Genomic DNA, 21,852 nt, shown 5'->3' on the forward strand with positions numbered 1-21,852 from the left:
GCCGCGTTCGATTTCAGCAACGCCTGCTTGCTTCTTCCAAACGGGGCCTCCCCCCCGTAAATATGCAAAGTGATAATGTACTTTGCCGGGGCGCGGCTTGCCCGACGCACGAGAAAACATTTACATTTCATTAGACTCCCACTCACGGAGGAACTTTGGAAAATTTGTTAGCCGGCAACGGAATTGATTTCCGACGGCGGCGAACCGCGCCGCCGAATTTCCATTAACTAAACGTTGTTGAGTGGTGGTGATGGTAGACACCGGCTCCCGGAAAATTGCTATAAATTGCGCTCGAAACAGAACGGAATGCGCCGCTCGTAACCATACCATTGCAAACATATAAAAGAACACGTTATACACGGGGGAACACGTATACAGGTATATACATACATATACCGGTAGTATATACAGGTAGACATTTGTTAGTCGAACGGCGATGCAAATGTAATTACGTATACTTTGTAACAGAGTTGGGGAAAAATTTTGTTCGGACCGGCGAGAGGCAAAGGCTGGCCGATATAACTTTATTCGATGGTGTTGGATAAATGTTCCATTCAATGGCACTTTATTTAGGTTAATATTGCTTCGAATACGAATTTATTCGAATAATATTTCATTTGTACAAGTATGAAATTTGTTTAGGAATAAAAATGAGTTCGTTCAGGTCAAAACAGTGTTCTATTTTTTTAATATGTTAACGATTTATTTATTAACTTTTTTCGATATTGTTTTGATAAAGAATTTTTCGATTAGAGAGTTGGTCGAATAAAGAATTTTTTTTAATCAATAGAAAATAAAATGATTGGTCGAATTATTCAAATTATTCGAGTTCTTTGAACTATTCAAATTATTCGAGTTAGTTGAATAATTTGAATTATTCGAGTTGTTTAAAGAATTTGAATTATTCGAATCATTCAAATTATTCAGATTACCAAAGAAAATCCGTTCAGGTAATATAATTTTATATTCACGAATTCCAAGCGATCCGAATACAATACTCAACTCTGTTTTACACAAAATATAGTAACAATTAAAAAAAAAAATTAATTTCAATGAACATTCAAAACAGAATTGAAGAATCAATCTTTTCTTCTATCGCGAAATAGAATAACGAAACAATTGCTAAATAGTTTTTTTAAAAAGCGCTGCAAATTGATAAAAATTTGCTATTTGCTATTAATATCGTCAACGGCCGATCATCGTCGCCGAATGTTTTTCACAGCCAAGTCGCGACGATCGACGCGTCACGTGACACCGCGTCGATCCCGCGCGTAGAGAAGGCTGGACAAATATTTGGCGTGGCCCCCGATAAAATGTTCCTCGGCGGCTCGCGCCTCCGCGAGCCGAACGGCGCGGAATAAGCGAGGGTAGCGCATTCGATGGCACACGGCCGACTTGCACCTGTTGCATGCGTGTTCCGACCGGGTGCGCGACGACGTCTCGAGATGCTCGACGGCCGGCCGGGGCCGCGCTCCATTCTTTCCTCTCCGTTCTAGTGGCCTCGTTGCGCCAGTGACGAACTACTCGGCCAGTTGTCGGCGTATCTTCCTTCGTGAGAATCCACGCCGAATTCGTTACGTCGAAGCTTCCAGAAAGTTTCCAAAACTTTCTAGAGCTTTGGTATTTCGTCGCTCGCTTGCTATAGCTTGTCGTCAAGAAAACGGCGAACAATCAGTAGGATTATATATCTGTGTCGATGTTCATTGTTATTTGTTGTATTATCGATATCTGTCTGTACAAAGTTCCTCTGAATGTCACTGTTCAAATATCACATAATATACATATAGTATATACATATAATATACATAACCAATAATACATTTCTGCACGCACGTGTTTCCAGTCACTCGATATCACATTAATGCCCGAAATTGTTGTATCCGTCTGTACCAAAACACCATTTAGTATGTTACAATTACCGTCTACCGTGCAAAATCTTTCCGTTAATAATAATAATATAGTAATAATAATACTAGTAATAATAATAATAATGTCAAAGGTCGACTAAATATTTGCAATGCGAAAATTAATCTGCCAAATCATTCGGTATCATTATAGTTAATTTATGATAGACTTAGGTTAGGTTAGTGTTTTTATATTTAATTGTACAGGTGAACGGTGAGTCGTCAATATTTATAAAATGTTCAGTGACAATTTGTACAATTATTATTCAGTAAAGTAAAGAGTTATCTGTGTACTGTTAATTAACAGCAGAATATTTTGTTAATTAAAAATCTTGTCTGTATCTAGTTAAAATTTCAGTTGAAAAAAGATCAGTGTACCGTGCATTAACAATGAAACATTCTAGCAATTAAAAATCTCGTCTAAGTTTGTTTAAAATTTCAAATTAAAATTTCGGTTAAATGTTTCCACAAAATTTCAGTGAAAATTTCCGTCAAATTTTCAATTAAAATTTTCGTTAAATTTTCAATTAAAATTTCCGTCAAATTTTCAGTTACAATTTCTTCCAAATTATCAATTAAAATTTCTGCCAAGTCTTCAGTTAAAATTTTTGTCAAATTTCCAGTTAAAATTTTGGTCAAAATGTTCATTAAAAATTTGGTTAAAATTTCAATGAAAACGTGCATTCAACTTCTTGTACACAATGATCACAAACAGATTCACATTGCAAATAGACAGAAATCTAAAACCGCTCTCTATTGAAGTAACAATAATCACAGTAACTATAGCAAAATTGATACAATAGCGTTTACATAAAATAGAATAACATAAAGCGATGCAAATCAAACATTCAACGTTGCATCCTAGAGTAGTTCTGTGTATCAGCACGCCAATAGAAACAACAAAAACGCACTTAGGTTGCAAAAGTAGTATACTTATTTTCGTGACGGCAGTGCTATACTCTGTGCTCGCTAAAAAGATAAATCGCTGCTTTAATATGCGCGTGGTAACGGGAACCACTCCGAGAGGTTGCGACCAGCGTTCGCAGGAGAAGAAGCTACGCCAGGAGTGGGGGTAAAAGACCAACGCATGAGCAGAGTGGCGCCAACAGTGGCGTTTTAATATATTTTTATTTGGATGATATATCGAATAAAATTTTACTTGAGACATATTTCGAATAATAGAATGAATAAAATTGTATTCCAGTAAATTTCGAATAATTCGAATAATATTTCGAATAATTCGAATTATATTTCGAATCATTCAAATAATATTTCGAATCATTCGAACAACATATCGAAATAAATTCGATAATTCCCAGGAAAGATTTATTAAAATGCAGTCTCGCCGAGACTCGACGAACTCAAGAAATAATCCGACGATCTACTTAGCTGCTTCCCTTGGAACTTCCGCTCCTCCCCCTCCCCCAGTTCCCTCAACCATCGCCCAGAGTAGTAGCAAGTCCAAGGAACACGAGACACACAAAGTATAGGAAGGCGAGACTCGCGCGCTTTTGTGTGTGTGTGTGTGCGAAGCAAATTCATTCCGTTCGGATGCGCTCTTGCTTGCGTGCCTCTCGCTGCAATCGAGCACGAGTCAAACAGTGAAAGAGAGCAAAACAGGAACTACGTGGTACGTGATAAGACCAAACAAGAATTGATAAAAGAGGAATGGGGTGGATAACGTGGATAACCGTGAGAAAAAAAAACGAAACCAAAGAACACGATTCGAGGAGGTGTAGACACGATTACAGAGGTGTAGACACGATTAGAGAGGTGTGTAGACGCACACAGGTGTGGTGGAAACGATAAAAGGAGAACACGGTGTTAAAAGGGGTAGCAGCGAAAAAGAACAAGCTCGGGGCAGTCACGCAAAGATAATATATTCCGACGACCTTAACCCCTCTCTCTCTCTCTCTTTCTCTCTCGTAATATATACTTTTACCGTCGAGATATCGTGCTGTTCACCCTAGACCTCTTTAAGGGCTCCGAATCAAATTTACGTGATTCGTACTTGTGTCGCGCCGTGTGTAACAGCCCCGTGACAAGGGCGACCGTTTCCGGCTTCATCGACCTGTCCTACGAGCAGCAGACTCCCACCGTGTCGTTTAGTACGAAGAAATAGATCCGTTCATTTTCCTATCGCGTTGACGGAGTTCGCAAACGCATCGACGTATTCCGCTCATATCTGTTTCAATTAGCGAGGGCTGGGGCGGCATTTCCCGCCCGAACTATCGCGGGTTAAGCGGGAAACGGCACGGCCGCGTAAACAGAGGAAGGAGCCAGCTCAAACACGCGGGACACGTAAATCCGGGGTATAAATACGCGGGAACATCATAATCAATTCATTGACTCAACCCCCTCCGTCGCATATTAGCGACCCTCATGCGCCACGGCATCGGCCACCCTATTCAACCCACCCCGTCTGCTGAAATCACAAAATTCTCACGGAATCAAAGAACTGTCCACGAAAATCATATGAAGCGACGCCATCTTTCTTTCGTTAATTCGGAAATTAACGTTTTGTTAATTCTGAAATGTTGCAAAATGAAGGAAAAATAAAGGGGACGTGCTGCAAATGTTTGGTTATTTTGGAAAATTTAGGTTTAGCTTGTAACATTAAAAATTTGATTTGATATTACTACTAAAATACTAAAATTGTTATATTTTTCATGGAAAATAATTTTATAATCTGCAAATAATTTTTCCAAAATCCAAACACACCAAATAAATTTTACAACGTTCCTGAAATATTCTAAAAGAATTGCCCAGCTCTACAGGGTGTCTCGAAAAAAATAAAAATGTCGTTACCACGCTTTGGTTCGTCTTCGATTTTTCTCGCGGCGCGTACGATTTGGATTTTCGTGTCTCGCGACATTTGTCCAGACAAAATTGATCCGCGAAATCCTCTGGATTTTGTAACAAAAAAAAAAGAAATAAATAAATATATCGGCGGCTCGACGAATCGTTTCAACGTGGAAAAAAAAATCACGATTTCGTTTTGGTTGTTTTGTCGCCGTTCAAATCGGATCTTTCAACGAAAATCCTATAGCGACAGATAAATTTCGCGTGCGGCACGTCAAAATCTACGGGTTAGGCGATGTGTAACCGGTGAAAAAACGATTTTTGAAACAGTAAATAAAGTATGAATCTTGTCGCGTGATACGGAATTCGACAGATAAAGTTTCTGGTTTTTTAAATTGTAAAATATTGGAATATATATAGCTGTGTAATAATTTTTAATTATTTTAATTAGTTAAAAATGATTGCTTAACCTTAAATTACTTAAAAAGGATTGCTTAACCTTAAATTACTTAAAAAGGATTGCTTAACCTTTAATTACTTAAAAATGATTACTTAACCTGTAATTACTAAAAGAAGAAATTTATTCGCCAGATTTTGTGATTAACAAAAAAATTAGAATATTTAAGGTTTATTTGCTATTTGTAAAATCAATTTTTTTGACAGAGCATTCAAATTTAACTCTTTTCTTGATCGACAAAGTATCTGAAAAATAATTGTATACGAAAATATAGCATTTGAAACATGTTTACGATATAATATAAATATTTTAATTATATATACAAAATATACCAGTAATCACAATTTAAGATATCTCAAGTTCAACATTAATTTTCAATGTTAAAAAACATTCGCACCACGTTCTCTAAATTTTCCCTAATTCTCTGTCAAAGTAACATAATTTTGACAGGAATGCAACAACATTCTCCATGGGAGGAGTTATGGACTTGTAATAATTGCGTGGACCACCCTGTATAGGGGCTCGGTGGTAGCAACGGAAGGAAGGAAAAAGGGGGGGAAAAGGGGAGGACGGAAGAGATTCCTCCGGAAAACAGCGTTCGCACGCGCCAAGCCCCACGTCGACACTTATTCAGAAACCCCCGAATTCGCGAGTCACCCCCCACCCCTCACCCCGCCACCGTAGCCAGCCGTCCCATATCCGCTTCGCGTCGCAACGATACACGTTCGACAGCGATCGAGCGGACAAATCTCTCTCTCTCTCTCTCTCTCTCTCTCTTTCACTCTCTCTCATTCTCTCTCTCTCTCTGTATATACATTTATATATTGGTGTACAGCGTGCGCTAAGTGTGTGCCGCATGTTCTCTGTTGCTCCGTGTGTCTGTGTGTATTTTACGCGCGTGTATTTATACCGGGTGTCCGTTTTTAAATTGAGCATGCATGCATGGTAGAACGCAGAAAGAGGTTATGTCGAGGTTTTGATGAGGTTATGTCATAGTTATATCGAGGATTTGTTGACGTTATGTTGACGTTAAGTCAGGACTATGTTGAGGTTATGTCATAGTTACGTTGAGGTTAGGTCAAACGATTCGAAGTCAGTAATGACACGCGCGTGAATTATATTTTTTTCAATTTTCTAGAATTATATAGCGTTTTCACTTTTCGTTAAAATTTGTTTCATTTCTGATCAGTGTTCTTGATTGATTTATAATTAACAAATTTCTATAATTTGTCGTTAGTGTTCAGGGTTTATTTTTGGTTACTAGACAATTTTTAAGTAGTATTATGATAACAAATCTTATTTATAATTAATCTTTATAAAAATATTATAGTTAATATTTAATTGTAACATAACCTTGCCATAATCTTTACAAAACTCCATACCCAGATTGAACAACCATATACAACCCTTTCACTGAACCATTTTGTGCGTTCTACCATTTCACGCCAGAACCATTGCGTTTTTCCTATGCGTTTATAAACGGCCACCCGGTATAGACGGTCCTCCCAGGCGCATCTACACGTGTAAATTATCTACAACCACGAGGATCGATGTGCCACTGCATGCTAGGTGTGTGTCTGTGTGCGTGTGCGTGCGTGGTTCTCTAGCCGGTTCACAGCACCCCGTGTGCTTAACAACACAATACGCCGCTACCAACCCCCACGCCGCCATATGTGTTCGCCAGTGTGCAATCCTTCTGTCTCTGTTTTACCTATTTTTTTACCTATCTCGTTCTTTCCTATCGTTTCATCGTTGTTGTTGTTGTTATTGTTATTGCTGTTGCTTTTTGCCACGCGTCTTTTATCATCGCGCGCCATCTTGTCGACGCATCGGCGATCGAGCAATTTCAGCAATTTTTCAGGAGATCGAATTTGATTGCGAAACCTTTTTTTTTATGGCGTTGGGGCATTGCGTTGAGCGACGCTATGGTGTCTATTTTATGGGGATGCAAGGGTAGAAGCTTTGGGATAAGGGCAAGAAGTGCTGTTCTTGTGGGAATTGGAGTTTTAGGGTGAATGGGTGAAACTTGGCTGTTCGTCCCCTGGGATGGAATCGATTTTATGGCGATTCTATGGTGTTTTTATTTTGTCAGGGAAGTGGAAGTTGATCTGGAAGGTTGAAATGTTATTTTCGAATGTGTGGGAGTTATAGGAAAGATTGGGGGAATGACCCTGCAGGAATTATAATATAACCATGACAGGAGTTATGGGGTTTGGATTTTTGTGGAATTCGTCAAGAATTTTGCAAGAATTATTGCAGAATTCTTGCGAAATTTCTGAGAAATTTCGATGGAATTCTTGCAAAACAACAAACTCCAAAACCCCTCGAACACTTCAAACAATTTATTAATCTATTAGCAAAGTATATACGATACAAATACTGTACCTATATCGTAATTTACATACCTGGAAATTGAATACCCGGCGAGAATCCCTCGGATTGATACCGAACGAGTTAAGTCGCCGGACGATATCACAGAACGCATCATTCCCGTCGCTCTGTACGACTGTGTGCGTCGCACACGCGTGTCCACGCATAACGCGGCGAACAGTCGATCGTCCTCGTCAGCGAGCTCTTCGCAGCGCGATCCATGTATTTAACAATGCAAATGTCCCCTGCGAATATTAGTGAGCGAGTGGAATCCAACATCCATTATACTCCATTGTCTGATCACCGTGCGCTGTACAGGGTGGTCCACAAAAATCGTCAAATCGCCCGAAAACTATTTTGTTTATAAAAAAATGTGTCGAGCAAAAGGTCGACAATATATATTATAATTATATAGGTCGAAAGTGCAATATTTGTGGAGATATTAATTATATTATGTTCAGTGTAGAAATTGCTTAAAATATTGAACATACTGATGTTTGACATAACCTTGACATAGTGATCTTGAAATTTGGAGAAGAAAGTTATATACAGAAATGTTATATTAAAAAATGCTATATTATAAAATGTTATATTATAGAATATTATATTACTTATTTCATTATCTAGAATTTTGGTTCAAAACATTTTTGTAAAACAGAGATATTTTTCGCGAATTATTGTCGATTTTTCATGGACCACCCTGTATGTATCTATCTGCTAGTATAAAGTCTCCTTCGCTGGGCATCCCCTCTGATAACAATTACATGCCGCGTGCACGCGCTGTTAATCCTGAATCGGTGATTTCTATTCGCCTTCTCGCCGCTCTTAATTACCGTCGAACTTCCCTCGATCGCTGCCAACTTCGCGCATCCGTTATCGAATCAGTATCCGTCGAGAAATAGAATTTCCTTTCTTCAGAATTTATCGATTCATTTATTCGGTGATCGAATTTATTCGAATGGAGAATTTTTCGAATTATTCGAAGGGAGAAATTGACGAATTATTCAAGCATAGAAATTATTCAAATTATTCAAGTACAGAAATTATTCGAATTATTCGAATGAAGAATTAGTCTGATTATTCGAATAGGGAATTCGTCGAATTATTCAATTATAGAAATTATTCGAATTATTTGGATTGTAAAGGTCAAGAATTTCGAATTATTCAAGTCAAGAATCTATTCGAATTATTCGAATAGCTCAAATAATTTGAATACAGAATTATTCGAATAAAAAATTCTTCAAACAAAGAACCCTTCGAATAAATAGAATAATCAATAACACAAAGACAAAATTTAACAACAAATTGAACAATTTCAAACAAACAATTCTGTATCGATTCAACACATTGGTCCAAAATAAATTGACAAAATTTAATATACAAAAATGTCCTACAGTGTCAAAAATGTCATCGATAATAAAAAGCGACCATTGGCCAATAAAATAATCTCTCGACAAATATATATCTTTGAACCAATCCCGACAGCATTGGACCCTGGCTGAAAGCCAGCTGCCAATATTTTATTCGCGACAATACCAATCGCTTTGTCTATAAGACGCGTCGACGATCTCGAACGATCCACCCGCGTGTGACTCTTCTCCCGTTTACGTTCGATGAAATATTGAAACTAGGCTCGCGTCGGCTACAGAGTTATTGGCGACGCGACGGCAGCGATCGACGGCAGGTGACCGTCGAAAACACGTCAGCGGATCGACGGCTGGTGACCGGTCGAAAAGACGTCAGCGGATCGACGGAACGGGTTATCGATTCCTGTACGGGATCGTCAACCCCTTCTCTCCTCTTCTCCTCTTCTGACATTCTTTTTTCGACTGGAGACAGCGTTCGTCGATATTATCGAGGGACGGAGTCATAATCGAAACGGAGTCGATTCCTGTACGGGATCGTCAATCCCCCTCACCCCCTCTGACGTTCCTCTTTTCGGTTTTAGGGCAATGTTCGTCGATATTATCGAGAAACGGAGTAATAATTGAAACGGAGTCGATTCTGCCCGGTTGGCGACGCTGACGAACGCGCGTCGCTTCGGAAAAAGAGGCGTCGCTTATGGTCGACGTAGATTGCGTTCAAGTGATCTGTCAACGGTTCAGGATTAATTAGCGACCGCGCGCGTGCCACGCGATTAATTGCCGGCCACGCGCGCACTGCGGCGGCGGAGTCCGTGAAGCTTGTTACGCTTTTTGCCTGTCCGCTGATAACGACAATTAGATCCGCGGCGCGACTGTTTCAACGCGAATTCACGCCGACGCGATTCCCATGAACAGTGCATGGAGAGGTCTTTGAAAATTGTCGAGCGAATTTTTAGCGGTTTTTTAGCGGCGCTACGAGTCCCAAGAAATGTCTGCGAAGAAATTTAAACCGATCACTGGTCGGATTTAATAATAATAATAATAATAATAATAATAATAACAATAATAATAATATAATATTAATAATGTTGTTTCGAATAATTTTGTTCAGATAAGGACATAGCAATAAATATTTAACTAATAAGAAAGTGGTGTCTTGAAACAGCTTTGATGTTTATTGCAATTATTGCAGTTACAATTAATTTGGCGTTTGAAATCCTATAATTTGGCGTTTGAAGTCCCAAAACTTGACCTTCGAAATCCTCGACTTTTTCCCTCGAAATCCAAAGATTTCTCCCTAATTCACCTAAATCCATCACGTCAGGATTCAAAATACAATTCTAACCTTCCATCAATTTTCACTGCATCCGCCCAGGCACCGCTCCAACTCGCCTGCCAATAATAACCATATTCACCGAAACTTCGAATGTAATAACCGTGCTTCTCGTTACGAGCCCGACTGCCGGGGCGCGTTCACTTCTTATGAAAGAACTTCTTCCGGTCCGTCGGCGAATTTATTGAATTTCGCTCGGAGCAGCGTCGACGGCTGATCTCTCTCCCTCTCTCTCTCTCTCTCTCTCTCTCTCTCTCTCTCTCCCCATTCCCCCGGGATAAGCCGGCCTTTATACCGCTCGAGAAATCGGTATCCCGCGTCGAAACAAACGCCTTAAGCCGATACTCGGCGGGGAATATTTCGGGCCATCGAGATCGGGTCGTGGAGGATACACAGCCGAGCGATTCCGAAGCGGGGCGCCCCGCCGCTTAAAGAGAGAGAGAGAGAGAGAGAGAGAGAGAGAGGAGAGAGCGGTGGTGGTGGTTTCCGGCTGGAGAATGCCGGCTCGTGGAAGTTAAAACTGCTAACCGCATCTCGTTTGGCTCCCGATCAAAGAGCAACAGATAGGCAAAGCCGCGCGCGGCGTTCCTCCGCCCCCACCCCCCTCGAACGCGAGCCAAACGCGGTGGAGAGCGTTTTACGTGCGAAGTCGCGCGTGTCTGAATTATTTCTTGGTTTTCGCGCTGATTTAAATACGCGCTTCGTTTAGCTTTTCTTTTAGTTGATATTATTTTAACCCTTTACAGAGAAATTTTATTAAGTCCTTGCAGTATTTTTGTCTTCGCAGTTACAATGATTAAATAATTTTCTATTTAATTACTAAGATATTAGTGGCAGAAAGGCAGAATTTGATTTCGACTTAAAAAGATGAAATAACATTTATACTTAACAGGTTTGATAGAAGGAATTGATAGAAACGTATTATATGAGACTGCACTAATTATGTCAGCAAACTTCGTCCCCTAACTTCCTCCCCTAATTTTTGTCCCCACTTTAAAATTGTCCTCATTAAATTTTGGCTCCCTAACTTAAAGGATTAATATAGCTAGAAATGGAAATAAAAATTCTGATAAAAATTGTGACAGAGGTCTTCGCACATTTCTTGGGATTTATAGCAGAAAAGAAATCGAGTTGAATCGATCAGAAATAGAAAAACGAGGTAAATGAAATTCAAGAAGTAAAATAAATAGACTTCGGCAAAAGAGGCGAATAATCCCCGGACTCCGTCAGTCGATGCTTCGCGCGCCCGGCATCCGATTCGCCTAAGAAACACCGTCGTCCGCGACATTCTCCATCGTCCACGGTTGTCCTCTCCTTCGCGCGCGATTTATCGCAACCCCCTTCATCGTATATAATATACGTACACACATACATATATTTTATATATAAGATACATATACGCAGCTGTAATCTCTGTGTCGCTGTTCACGGTGTCAGTAGAGATGGTATAGAACCCCGTAGAGCAGCCATAGGCGCTTAGAAAAGGCGACGCACACCCGACGTCTGCATGCCGCATGCGTGTCGTCGTCATCCTGTGCTTGGTCCACCGTCTAGCGGAGCCAACACTTTCCTTTAACTTCACTTAAGTTACCTTCACTTTTTAACTTCACTTAAGTTACCTTCACTTAAGTTACCTTGACTTAACTTCCCTTGACTTAACTTCCCTTGACTTAAGTTATCTTCACTTAAGTTACTTTGACTTAAGTTACCTTCACTTAAGTTACCTTGACTTAAGTTACTTTGACTTAAGTTACCTGGAGTTAACTTCCCTTCACTTAACTTCCCTCCACTTAAGTTACCTCTTCACTTAATTTCCCTTCTTTTGTCTTCAATTGCCTTGCCTTCTTTTGCCTTCGATTCGCTATCCTTTTGCTCCACGAAAACCGTAGCTAAGCGCGTGTCTTAATCGATCTTTGACCCCGGCAGCTCGATCTGGTGCTGAACTCCGACGAGGGCGGCGACCTGTCCGACTTCATCATGAACGGGGAATGGTACCTCATCGGTGAGTTTCTGTGAACGTAAGTTCGTTAGGGTCTGTTCGTTAGATAACGATCGACTGTTGCCGCGCGATTTACCAACGAAATTCGGAGATCCCTATCGGTTGTGGTACGTCACTTCCGATTCTTGTGGGGGTCTTTTGTGTTCTCGCCTGTTGTGAACACGGGATGCGGAGTTTCGTTTCGTGAATTGTGTATAGTCTGTTGAGTTTATTGTTTCAGGCTCCGTGCATCGGGACGACGAGGAAATGGTGTTCAATGTTTGTTGGGTTTGGTAATTTTGTGAAGGTATTGTATGGTATTTGTATTTCGTGGAAAATGCTTTTATTTTTGGTTAATGGTGTTTTTCTTGATTATTGGCAGATGATGGGTTTTTTTATGGGGTTTAGTGCAAGATGCAACGGATAGGTTAATTTTTATTTGTTTTATTGGAGGATTCGGTGGGGTGTCGATTTTGTGCAATAAACAATTTTTAGCAGTGTTTTTTTTATTGAATACTAATAATAGAAGAACCAAAAATTTATCAAACCTAACTTATCAAAATTGAAGAAAATGAAAAAAAAAGCATCCAATAATACTAAATCAATATTTTCTTAATAATTCTTCCGCTTGCGATCGTTCTTTAAGCGGCTTTATATCAACGGTGCCGAATGTATACGCGAGGTGCTAATAAATGTCGGGAACAATGAAACCGCCGGGGACAAAAGAGCGGCAGAAGTAGTAGCTCTTCGAACACACCACCTGTTCCACCGGCGATTGAAAACGGCCTCTCCTCTCTCCTCCTCCTCTCTCTCTCTCTCTCTTTCACGCTTTCGTCGCTTGTGTTTCCTTAATACGTGCTCGAATATCAATTTACGTGTAATTCGAAAGTCGCCCCGGCGAGAGGTGGTCCATGACGAAGAGAAAGAGAGAGAGAGAGAGTGGCAATCGGCATTGTAAATTGCCGAGTCGGCGGAGACACTTCACCCGTAAAAACGGCGGATTATCGAGAAACCATTTTCTGTTGCTCGTCGATTTTCGGCGACTTTAATAGACAGCACGAGTGAGGCGCGAATGGGTCGAGGACGCGTTGCAGATTTCGCATGCGGCCACGTGGAAACGTGGACCTTAAGCCCTGTTCAAATTTGTCAATGGGTGACGCGCGATTATCGATATTGTATGGTACGCTGTTTTATTGTAACCCTTTGGGTCCGAAGCTGATTTAATTCGGAATTCAAAAAATTTCTGATGTATAGTGTAATACTATAGTACATGGTATAGTATAATGAAATAGTATATGATATAGTACATGGTATAGTATAATGCTATAGTATATGATATAGTACATGGTATAGTATAATACTATAGTATATGATATAGTATAATACTATAGTATATAGTATATAGTATATTATATTGTATACTATAATATGATCAACTTCTCTCAATATCCATGAATATATTATAGCTGTCAGGACGGAAGCAGAAATTATTAAAAATATCCGCACCATGCGCACGCTTGATTAAAACTAGCGTAAATGTAGGATTACCTTATTTGTGAAGTCCGCTGAATTTTTCGTCAGAGAGGCGTCGCGAACGAGCGAGTCCCCGAGATCCTCGTGAAATCACGTGCTTCCATGTGCATTTCTTCCTTAGTTTGACACGCTACGCTGTGCTACCAGCATCCTGCAGTGCCGTCGTCGTCGTCGTCGTTCCGTGAAGGAATGCTGATAGAAGTGTTTAAGAATTTTCCATGAGCCGGGCGATCGCTAGGAGGATCCCATACGCGAAGGGATTCGCAGACTTCTCTCTCCACCTCTTCCCTCTCTCTTTATATCTCTCTCCCTTTCTCCCTTTTTCTCTTTATCTCTCTCTCTCTATTTTTCCCTTTTTCGCCAAGGCATCCCATAAACGGTTCAATCGACGCCGCGATCGAACGACCGCCGAATGGCCAGCTTGGCGCGGTTCTTTCGGATTTGATGCTCCGCCATGGCTGTAAACCTGTAAATTGATTCCCCTAACGTCGTCGTCGTCGTCGTCCTAACGTCCTAGTTTCTTTCAACGCTCTCTCTCTCTCTCTCTCTTTCTCTCTCCTCTACCGAGATTCATTGTTCGTCGTTGATTATCCAATTACAGGACGCTATCTAGTTACAATTTATTCGAATAAAAATTGAATGGTAGAATATAAATAAATGAAGTCTTTGTTTATAATTTATTGACATGAATCATTCGATTGGAAACACAATCAGATAAAAAATCATTCGAATGGAAAAATCGATGAGATAAAAAGAATCATTCGAATAAAGAATGATTCCAATGTTGAATCATTCGAATAAAGAATAACTCTTCGACTTTATCTTCGGTTTTCGCCTTCGATTTTTATCTTCGATTTTCGCCTACGATTTTCACTTCCCATTTTCACCCTCATTTTTGCCTTCATTTTCGTCGCTTTTTTCCGCCTTTCCCTATCAAGCCCCGCAACAACTCCCGTCCATACTCCCCCATACTCCTTCCTACTTCTTCATAGTCCATGGAAATTGTTCTCTAGCCGGCCCTCCGTCGGAAACGAACCCGGAGAGAGAGAGAGAGAGAGGAATTCGTAACGACGACGCCGATGAAGAATGGCGCGTAGAATCTCGGTGAACTTGTCCGCGTGAAATTGCATTAATAAATTTAGATTCCTGCTGCGACGCTCCCTCCGTGCTCTCTCTCTCTCTCTATCCCATCTGCGCCCGCCGCCATTCGTTCCCGCGGTTATGGTGGTGTCGAACGCGGATATTGTCGGTTTTACGGGCCATGCGAGCACGCTTCGCTCCTCGGGATCAATTTTCAGGCTCCGTTGCCAATCCACCCCCTCACCCCCCCTCTCTCTCTCTGTCGGAATGGATTAATATTTCCCAGCTTTCCAATGTTCTTCGTTCCGATCGCTTAGGACGTTTTGCATATTCATTGAGCGGGAAAGGGGTAGCAGTGTCCTCTGGACCATTGAGAGGAAAGGGGTGGGAGCGTCCCCTGGACCAATCAGAGGATCAGAGATATAAGGAGATCTCTTGTTTCCGGTTTATTGAAGGCGTTAGCATGTTTGATGCCATAATTAACAATTGAGACTTTTTGGACGATATAAGGTTTTTTTAATAAAAAGATATTAACCCCTTCGTTGCTATGATTGACAGTTGAGTGTTTTTGGACGATATATCGAAATATATATATCAATAATGCTTATATAATAATAGCTATATTAGTGGTTATTACATAATAATAACTATGTTAATAGCTATTACATAATAATAACTGTATTAATACCTATTACATAATAACTTCTACTATAAATATATATATTAACTATTTCAAAAGACATAATGTTACAATAAATTCAACAAATTTTTAGGAAGATAATTTAGGTGTTTTTGACATAACCTCAACGCTTTGTCCCGATGCACGAGAAAACCTAACACAGGTAACAATTGAAGGTCTTAGCTGTTCTATTAACATAGAATAATGTGTTTAAAAAATAAAAATTTTTAGTAATTGAAACATTTTTTTTCGTCTCATACAATATATTATATTTATAAAAAATACCTAATAACTTTTAGTTCAACAGAACGAAACGAGTCCGCATCCCCCGCGCAGGTAAGAACGAAGGTGCGACGATCGAAGGACCGAAAATAGTCGCAGGTGCAGCCCCGCAGCCTTCGCCGAATAGAGTCGGTATACTGTTTGCGAGGTTAGGTTTAAAATATGGCCGAGAGACGAGTCACGCCGTGGCGCAGCAACAAGTGACCAACTTTGTCTTTCGTATCCGAATCATAATTCATTTTGCGATGATTTCATTCATTGAAAACTACCCCTAAATCAACGCTTTTCATTCACGCGACGATATTTTTGTCATGGACGTTTCTTAATTAACAAATTAAACAGCTTATCATTCAGTTACCATTACAGAGCAGCAATTAACCCTTTGCACTCGAATAGTGACTCCGAGGCGCCACTCTAAAATTAATCAAATCACGTTCCAAAATAATTTGTTAAACTAACAAATTTTAGATTTAAAAATATTTTTAATTGTAAAATTATTGGCACGAGTCACGAGAATCAATTTTATCTGTATAAGATGCACATTGCCAGGTAAAAATTAAAATAGTATAAAGCTGGAAAAACTATTTTAGTATTATAGCTAAATATGGCGTCGAGCGCGAAGGGTTGAATTGCCGAGAAAGTTTTCGCGCGAGCGCAAAGTCAGCAGAGCGAAAGCGCGAACTTCGAAGGCGGGGCTGCTGCCGAGCGAATGTAATTTCTTTGTGTTTTTAAGGTAAGTTTCGCCGGCGATTACAGGCAGAGCACGGCGGTTTCTGCTTCTTCCGCGCGATGCGTGCACCTACAGTCGCGTTCGCGTGTGTCGTTTGCATTTACGCCGCGCGGCGAACACGTGCTCGCGAGACACGTCGCGGAAATATACGTTCGAGGACCGAGGAGTCCACGATGCGTGTAATTTGTTGCTGCGAACATGTCGCGGAAATCGCGCTTTCGAGAATTCTGTTCCTTTTCTTCTTTAGGGGAAAATTGTTGGTCGTTGGTAATTGTTTATTCGAGTTCATTGGAGCAGGATAAACGACGGAAATTCGAAGTGTTATTTTGTAGTTTATTGATTTTAATTTTCGAATTATTCTATTATAGAATTGCTCGAATAATTTGAATTATACGATTAAAGGGTTTCTCGAATTATTTGAATTATTCGAAGATAGAATTTCTCTGAATTATTTGACTTAATCAAAGGTAGAATTTCTCTGAATTATTTGAATTATTCGAATAAGAAATTCTTTTGAATTTTTTGAGTGAAAAGTTTGGATAAAGAATGGGTTATAATTGCCGGGCAATTACGAAGGCGTTCGCTCGCAATCCCGCGTCTGGGCGTAGGGTCCGATTACGTGCGGCCTTAATGAAACAATCGCTAAATAATTGCGTCGAGCACAATCGGAGGTCAATTACGATGTAATCAATAGGCGGGCACCGGCATCGGCCGAGCATTAATCAATAATTAAAGTGGTGTCGCAGCAGTTGTACCGACGTGTATAGTCGCGTACCGTTCTGAGCGCAATTCTTTTAGCTCCGGACCCCGTGTAGAAACCGGTCTCAATTATGAGCCGGCTATTTCCGACAGAACCACCGAAGGCACTCGTTCTCTCAAAAGATCCCTTAGCCGTATTTATTGTAACAAGAGCGATTCAATTTTCTGCTATACACACTCCACTGGCGAACGGTGCGCGCGGCTGCCTTTCGCAAATAGTCGAATGCCCGCATCGGAAAATGTTGTGGGAATGGCATGCTACGCGAACCTTTTCGATTATTCTTCCTGTTATTCCCGCGGGACCTTTTTCAATAGACCTTCTATCTAAGATAGCTCTACCTTGCGGGCTGCTCTTTTTTTGACTATTTCTCATATTCCCCTCTTGCCGCGAGCTTTCTCAATGGACTGAGTAAGATACGTCTACCTTGTTCCAGCAAACTGATTCAACTTATTTCGCGTGATTTTCTCGTTTAAACAATCTGAATGAACATTTTAAAATTGTTATAATTTGTTAAAATTATTATAATTTGTTGAGATTTTTATAGTTTGTTAAAGTTTGTAATGTTATAGTTTATCTGCCAAAACTCTTTTTCGTTATTTTTCATGTCGTTCTTCCTAGGTCTTTGTTAATAATAACAACACTTTGTTCCGAATACCGGCGCCCGTAACGAAAGGGTTAAGCGCTCGTCGCAATTTCCCAGCAACAAATTACACGCTCGCGTTAACCGCTCGGCGAACGTTTGTCAGCCGGAAACCCGAGAGCAAATCGTCGTTCGATTCCTCGGCAGTCTTTCCGGCATCGATTGGGCTACATGTACCGTTTCTTACTGGTAAAAACTCTCGAAAATATTTTTCGTGTTGACTGTACCGGGCAGCAGATAAATTAAAATAAAAATTGATATGAAACTGATTTTACTAATATCTCAATAATATAGTAATTTAAAGCAACTTTTTCCTTTACAACAATTTTCTGCGAAGCGTCGTTAAAGAGTTATTAGTGAAAAACAGTGACCAATGAGACGCGCGATTAGCTACCGAGCAACGACTGAGCCAATTAGCGGACTGGGCTTCGTCCGCTCATTTCTCACGGCCGCTGCGCGCCAGCCTCTCATTGGTCACCGCTTTTCGTTAATATCTCGTAAACGAAGCCCCGCAGAACATTTTCGCAAAGGAAAAAGTTGCTTCAAATCGCTTCAGGAACCTATTTTTAATTACAAATTAATTTTTTATAGCATAAAATTGCATAAGATATATAAAGTAACAATTACAATTATAGGAAAAAAACTAAATTACTTTGACACATAAATCTGTTGTAAATTAAATATCGAAGGTTATATAGTAAAATAGCAATATAAGTATAATTAAATAAATAAAAAAAATGAGACTTTAAATCGTTATGGTGGCCATGACCGGTAAATGTAGCCTAGTCGCCGTCGCGTTTATTACTGAAAACAGCGAGCGGTCTGGTTAACCGGTTCCGGCGATTTCGTTGCAGGCATGCCGGGCAAGAAGAACACGATCATGTACCAGTGCTGCCCGGAGCCGTACGTCGACGTCACCTTCACCATCCAAATCCGAAGGCGGACGCTTTATTATTTTTTCAACCTGATCGTGCCGTGCGTCCTGATATCGAGCATGGCGCTACTCGGCTTCACGCTGCCGCCGGACTCCGGGGAGAAGCTCACCCTAGGTAACGTAACTCGTAGCATGACCTGCCTGCATATTACACCAGCCAGACACGTCTATACTTTTTTTCGTTCGTATATATATATATATATTTCTCTGTCCTTCAACTATCTCTTCTGGTGTCTCACACTATTCTTCGTTTCCGTTGATTCTTCCCGGCGACGGTGCTCGAACGACCGCGGTGACCGGATCGACTTGTAATTCTACTCACCCGGTATATAAAAAAAAGGGGTGTCCAAAAATAATTTTCGAACGGAAGTGATAGATTCTCCAAGTTATTTGGAGCAACTTTTTCCTTTGCAAAAATGTTCTACGAAGCTTCGTTTACGAGTTATTAAAGAAAAACGCTGGCCAATGAGATGCGAGATCTGCTGGCGCGGAGCGGTCGAGCTAATCAGCGGACGAAGCCCAGTTCCGCCCACTGGCTCGGCCGCGACGCACTAGTTCTTATTGGTCAGTGGTTTTTTGTTGATAACTGGGTAACGACGCGTCGGAGAAAATTTTTGTGAAGGAAAAAGTTGCTGCAAATCATTTCAGGAACCAATCCTTTCGGGTTTGTTAAACTTTTGAGACACAGAGAATATTGTTAAATAATAACTTTTATAACTGAGCTACTGATCTCTGTGCGAAAGAAAAATTATAAGTTAATATATAATATTATAGTTGATATTATAATAATATGCATAATATTATGTGTTAATAGTATATAATGTTATTAATATTAATCTAACATTATATATTAATTATGAAGAAAAATATCGTCCAATGAATTCACCGGTAACAAGTCGTTCGTTCGAGCACAATTCGCCACCTCCCTGTATATATTCAGATCTGTCTATATCTATCTTTCTCTCCCCCCTTCTGTCTCTCTACATATATCTGTTTCTATCTGTATATTGTATGTATGTACTCATACACTTGGAGTCTTGCGATTGTTTGACTTTGATCGGGTTGCATCCCTGATACTTCGAACCTATCTCGGCAACTAACGCTGACTGTCCTGCGTTTCTTTTGTTTGGACGATCAAAGGAACTAGATACGAGATCGAAACCCACCCTCGATCACGGACGGCCGGACGACATTGCGAATGTATCCATATACCGGGTGTCCAGAAAGTCATTCGAAATTGGAAAGTGAGAGATTCTTTGGGTGATTTGGAGCAACCTTTTCCTTTGCAAAAATGTTCTACGGAGCTTCGTTTACGCGTTATTAACGAAAAGCTTTGACCAATGGGATGCGAGGTCAACCAGCGAGCTGAACTCAATTCTCATTGGTCAGTACTTTTTGTTAATAATTCTTGAACGGAGCCTTGCAGAGCATTTCCGCAAAGGAAAAACTAACTCCAAATCACCTAATCAACCCGATTACGATTGACTTCAGAGACACCCTATATACATATACAGAGTGCCCCAAAAGTCTCTCGGAATCAAGAAATAAGATCATTTCAAACAACTTTTTCCTTTACAGAATTTTTCTCCTCGAAATGGTTACCGAGTTATTCGCAAAAAACACTGACCAATGAAAACCGACCTCGATCGTCGCTCAGCTCTCATTGGTCACCGTTTTTCCGCAATAACTCCTAAACGGTGCTTCGTAGAACATTTCCGCAAAGGAAAAAGTTGCTTCAAATCGCCCAATGAACCCTTCAGTCGACCCTATTTCCAAATTACGAGCGACTTTCTTAACACCCTGTATAATCGTACACAGGCCACGTCGGGCGACGTTCTCGCCGGATCATGTACAGAAAAACTGTAATCGTACCGACCTTGAAACGGTGCAGAGGGTATCCGCGGGTCGAATCCCGCCGATGCCGCAGAGAGGGCCGCTCCAGCCCCGTGGATATTCCGCGGATGCCGGTGGATCGATCGATCCGAGCTGCTTCACCGGGGAATCGGCACCGTACGCCGAGGTTACCTGGCGCCTGGTTCCCCCTTCTTCGATCGTCGCCGTTAATGAGAGTGGATTCTGACGTTGCAGTTTATTCCCGCAACATCTGATTGTTTCATCAATCTTCGTTCGTTTCGTTCCGTTCGGTTCGGTTCGTGGATAGTCGGCACTGGTATCGGATTTCTTCGATTCTCGAGAACCCGTTTCGTTAGGGCGTTCCTTGACCAGCCACGTTTTTCAACGGCGCTGAACCACCGAGACTGGGGCATTGTTATCGCGCGGCGAATTACGCGATTACTCTGGTAAGATGATGAAAGGAGGTACAGAGTTTTTCTTGTGTTGCGAGGATCAACGAACAGGAAATTGTTGTTAAATAAAATGAAATAATTAAGGTAGTTGCTCTTCCATCTGCGACTGTGATTTGCAAGTTTTGGGGAGCTTTTCTTTCGCATTTGTTATGCGGAGGATTTGTTTTTAGGTAATTCAACGATGACTGGATTTGATAGTTGTTAATAATGATATTGCATTCATCATGCAAATAATTCAATGATCACTGGATTCGATCGTTGTTGACGAAAATTCTATAATAATTATTATGTAATAATTATCAACTGCAATTTATTAAATTTGCTATGAAATATTTATCGAAGTATTTGGATTCTGGTCGACAATAATAATAATAATTGTTCTTCTATTTCTCCTGCATTTTAGAAATTAGGATTCTGTTCAAAAGATTGTTATTAATATTCCAAGGTGATTATTCCACGCCTTCTTTTAATTGTTTGCAGCATAAATGAAGAAACAATGAAATTGTTACGATATTATTTCGAACATATGAATTATCATCGAATTTACAGTAATGTTGCGTCGATATGCAAGAGCTGTAATTAGTGGACTGCAAAGTACATAGTTATATGTGTGTGTTGTAAAATTGTTTTGGGAGAAGTTAAACATCGACTCGTTATTTTGCAGGATTTAATACGTGGATCGAAGTAGGTCGACACGCGT

General features: G+C 40.4%; 1 protein-coding gene across 1 annotated transcript in view; it reads left to right on the plus strand.

The window, feature by feature from the left end:
- Positions 1-21,852, plus strand: part of Nachralpha6 (nicotinic acetylcholine receptor alpha6) — a 332,523-nt gene that overhangs the window by 210,926 nt on the left and 99,745 nt on the right. The window contains exons 6-7 of the mRNA XM_078191877.1: positions 12,157-12,232; positions 18,767-18,961. Of these exons, the coding sequence (XP_078048003.1) occupies positions 12,157-12,232; positions 18,767-18,961 (271 nt within the window). The remainder of the gene's footprint in view (positions 1-12,156; positions 12,233-18,766; positions 18,962-21,852) is intronic.

The sequence above is a fragment of the Augochlora pura genome, chromosome 10 (genome assembly GCF_028453695.1).
Source record: "Augochlora pura isolate Apur16 chromosome 10, APUR_v2.2.1, whole genome shotgun sequence".
Classification (NCBI taxonomy): Eukaryota; Metazoa; Arthropoda; class Insecta; order Hymenoptera; family Halictidae; genus Augochlora; species Augochlora pura.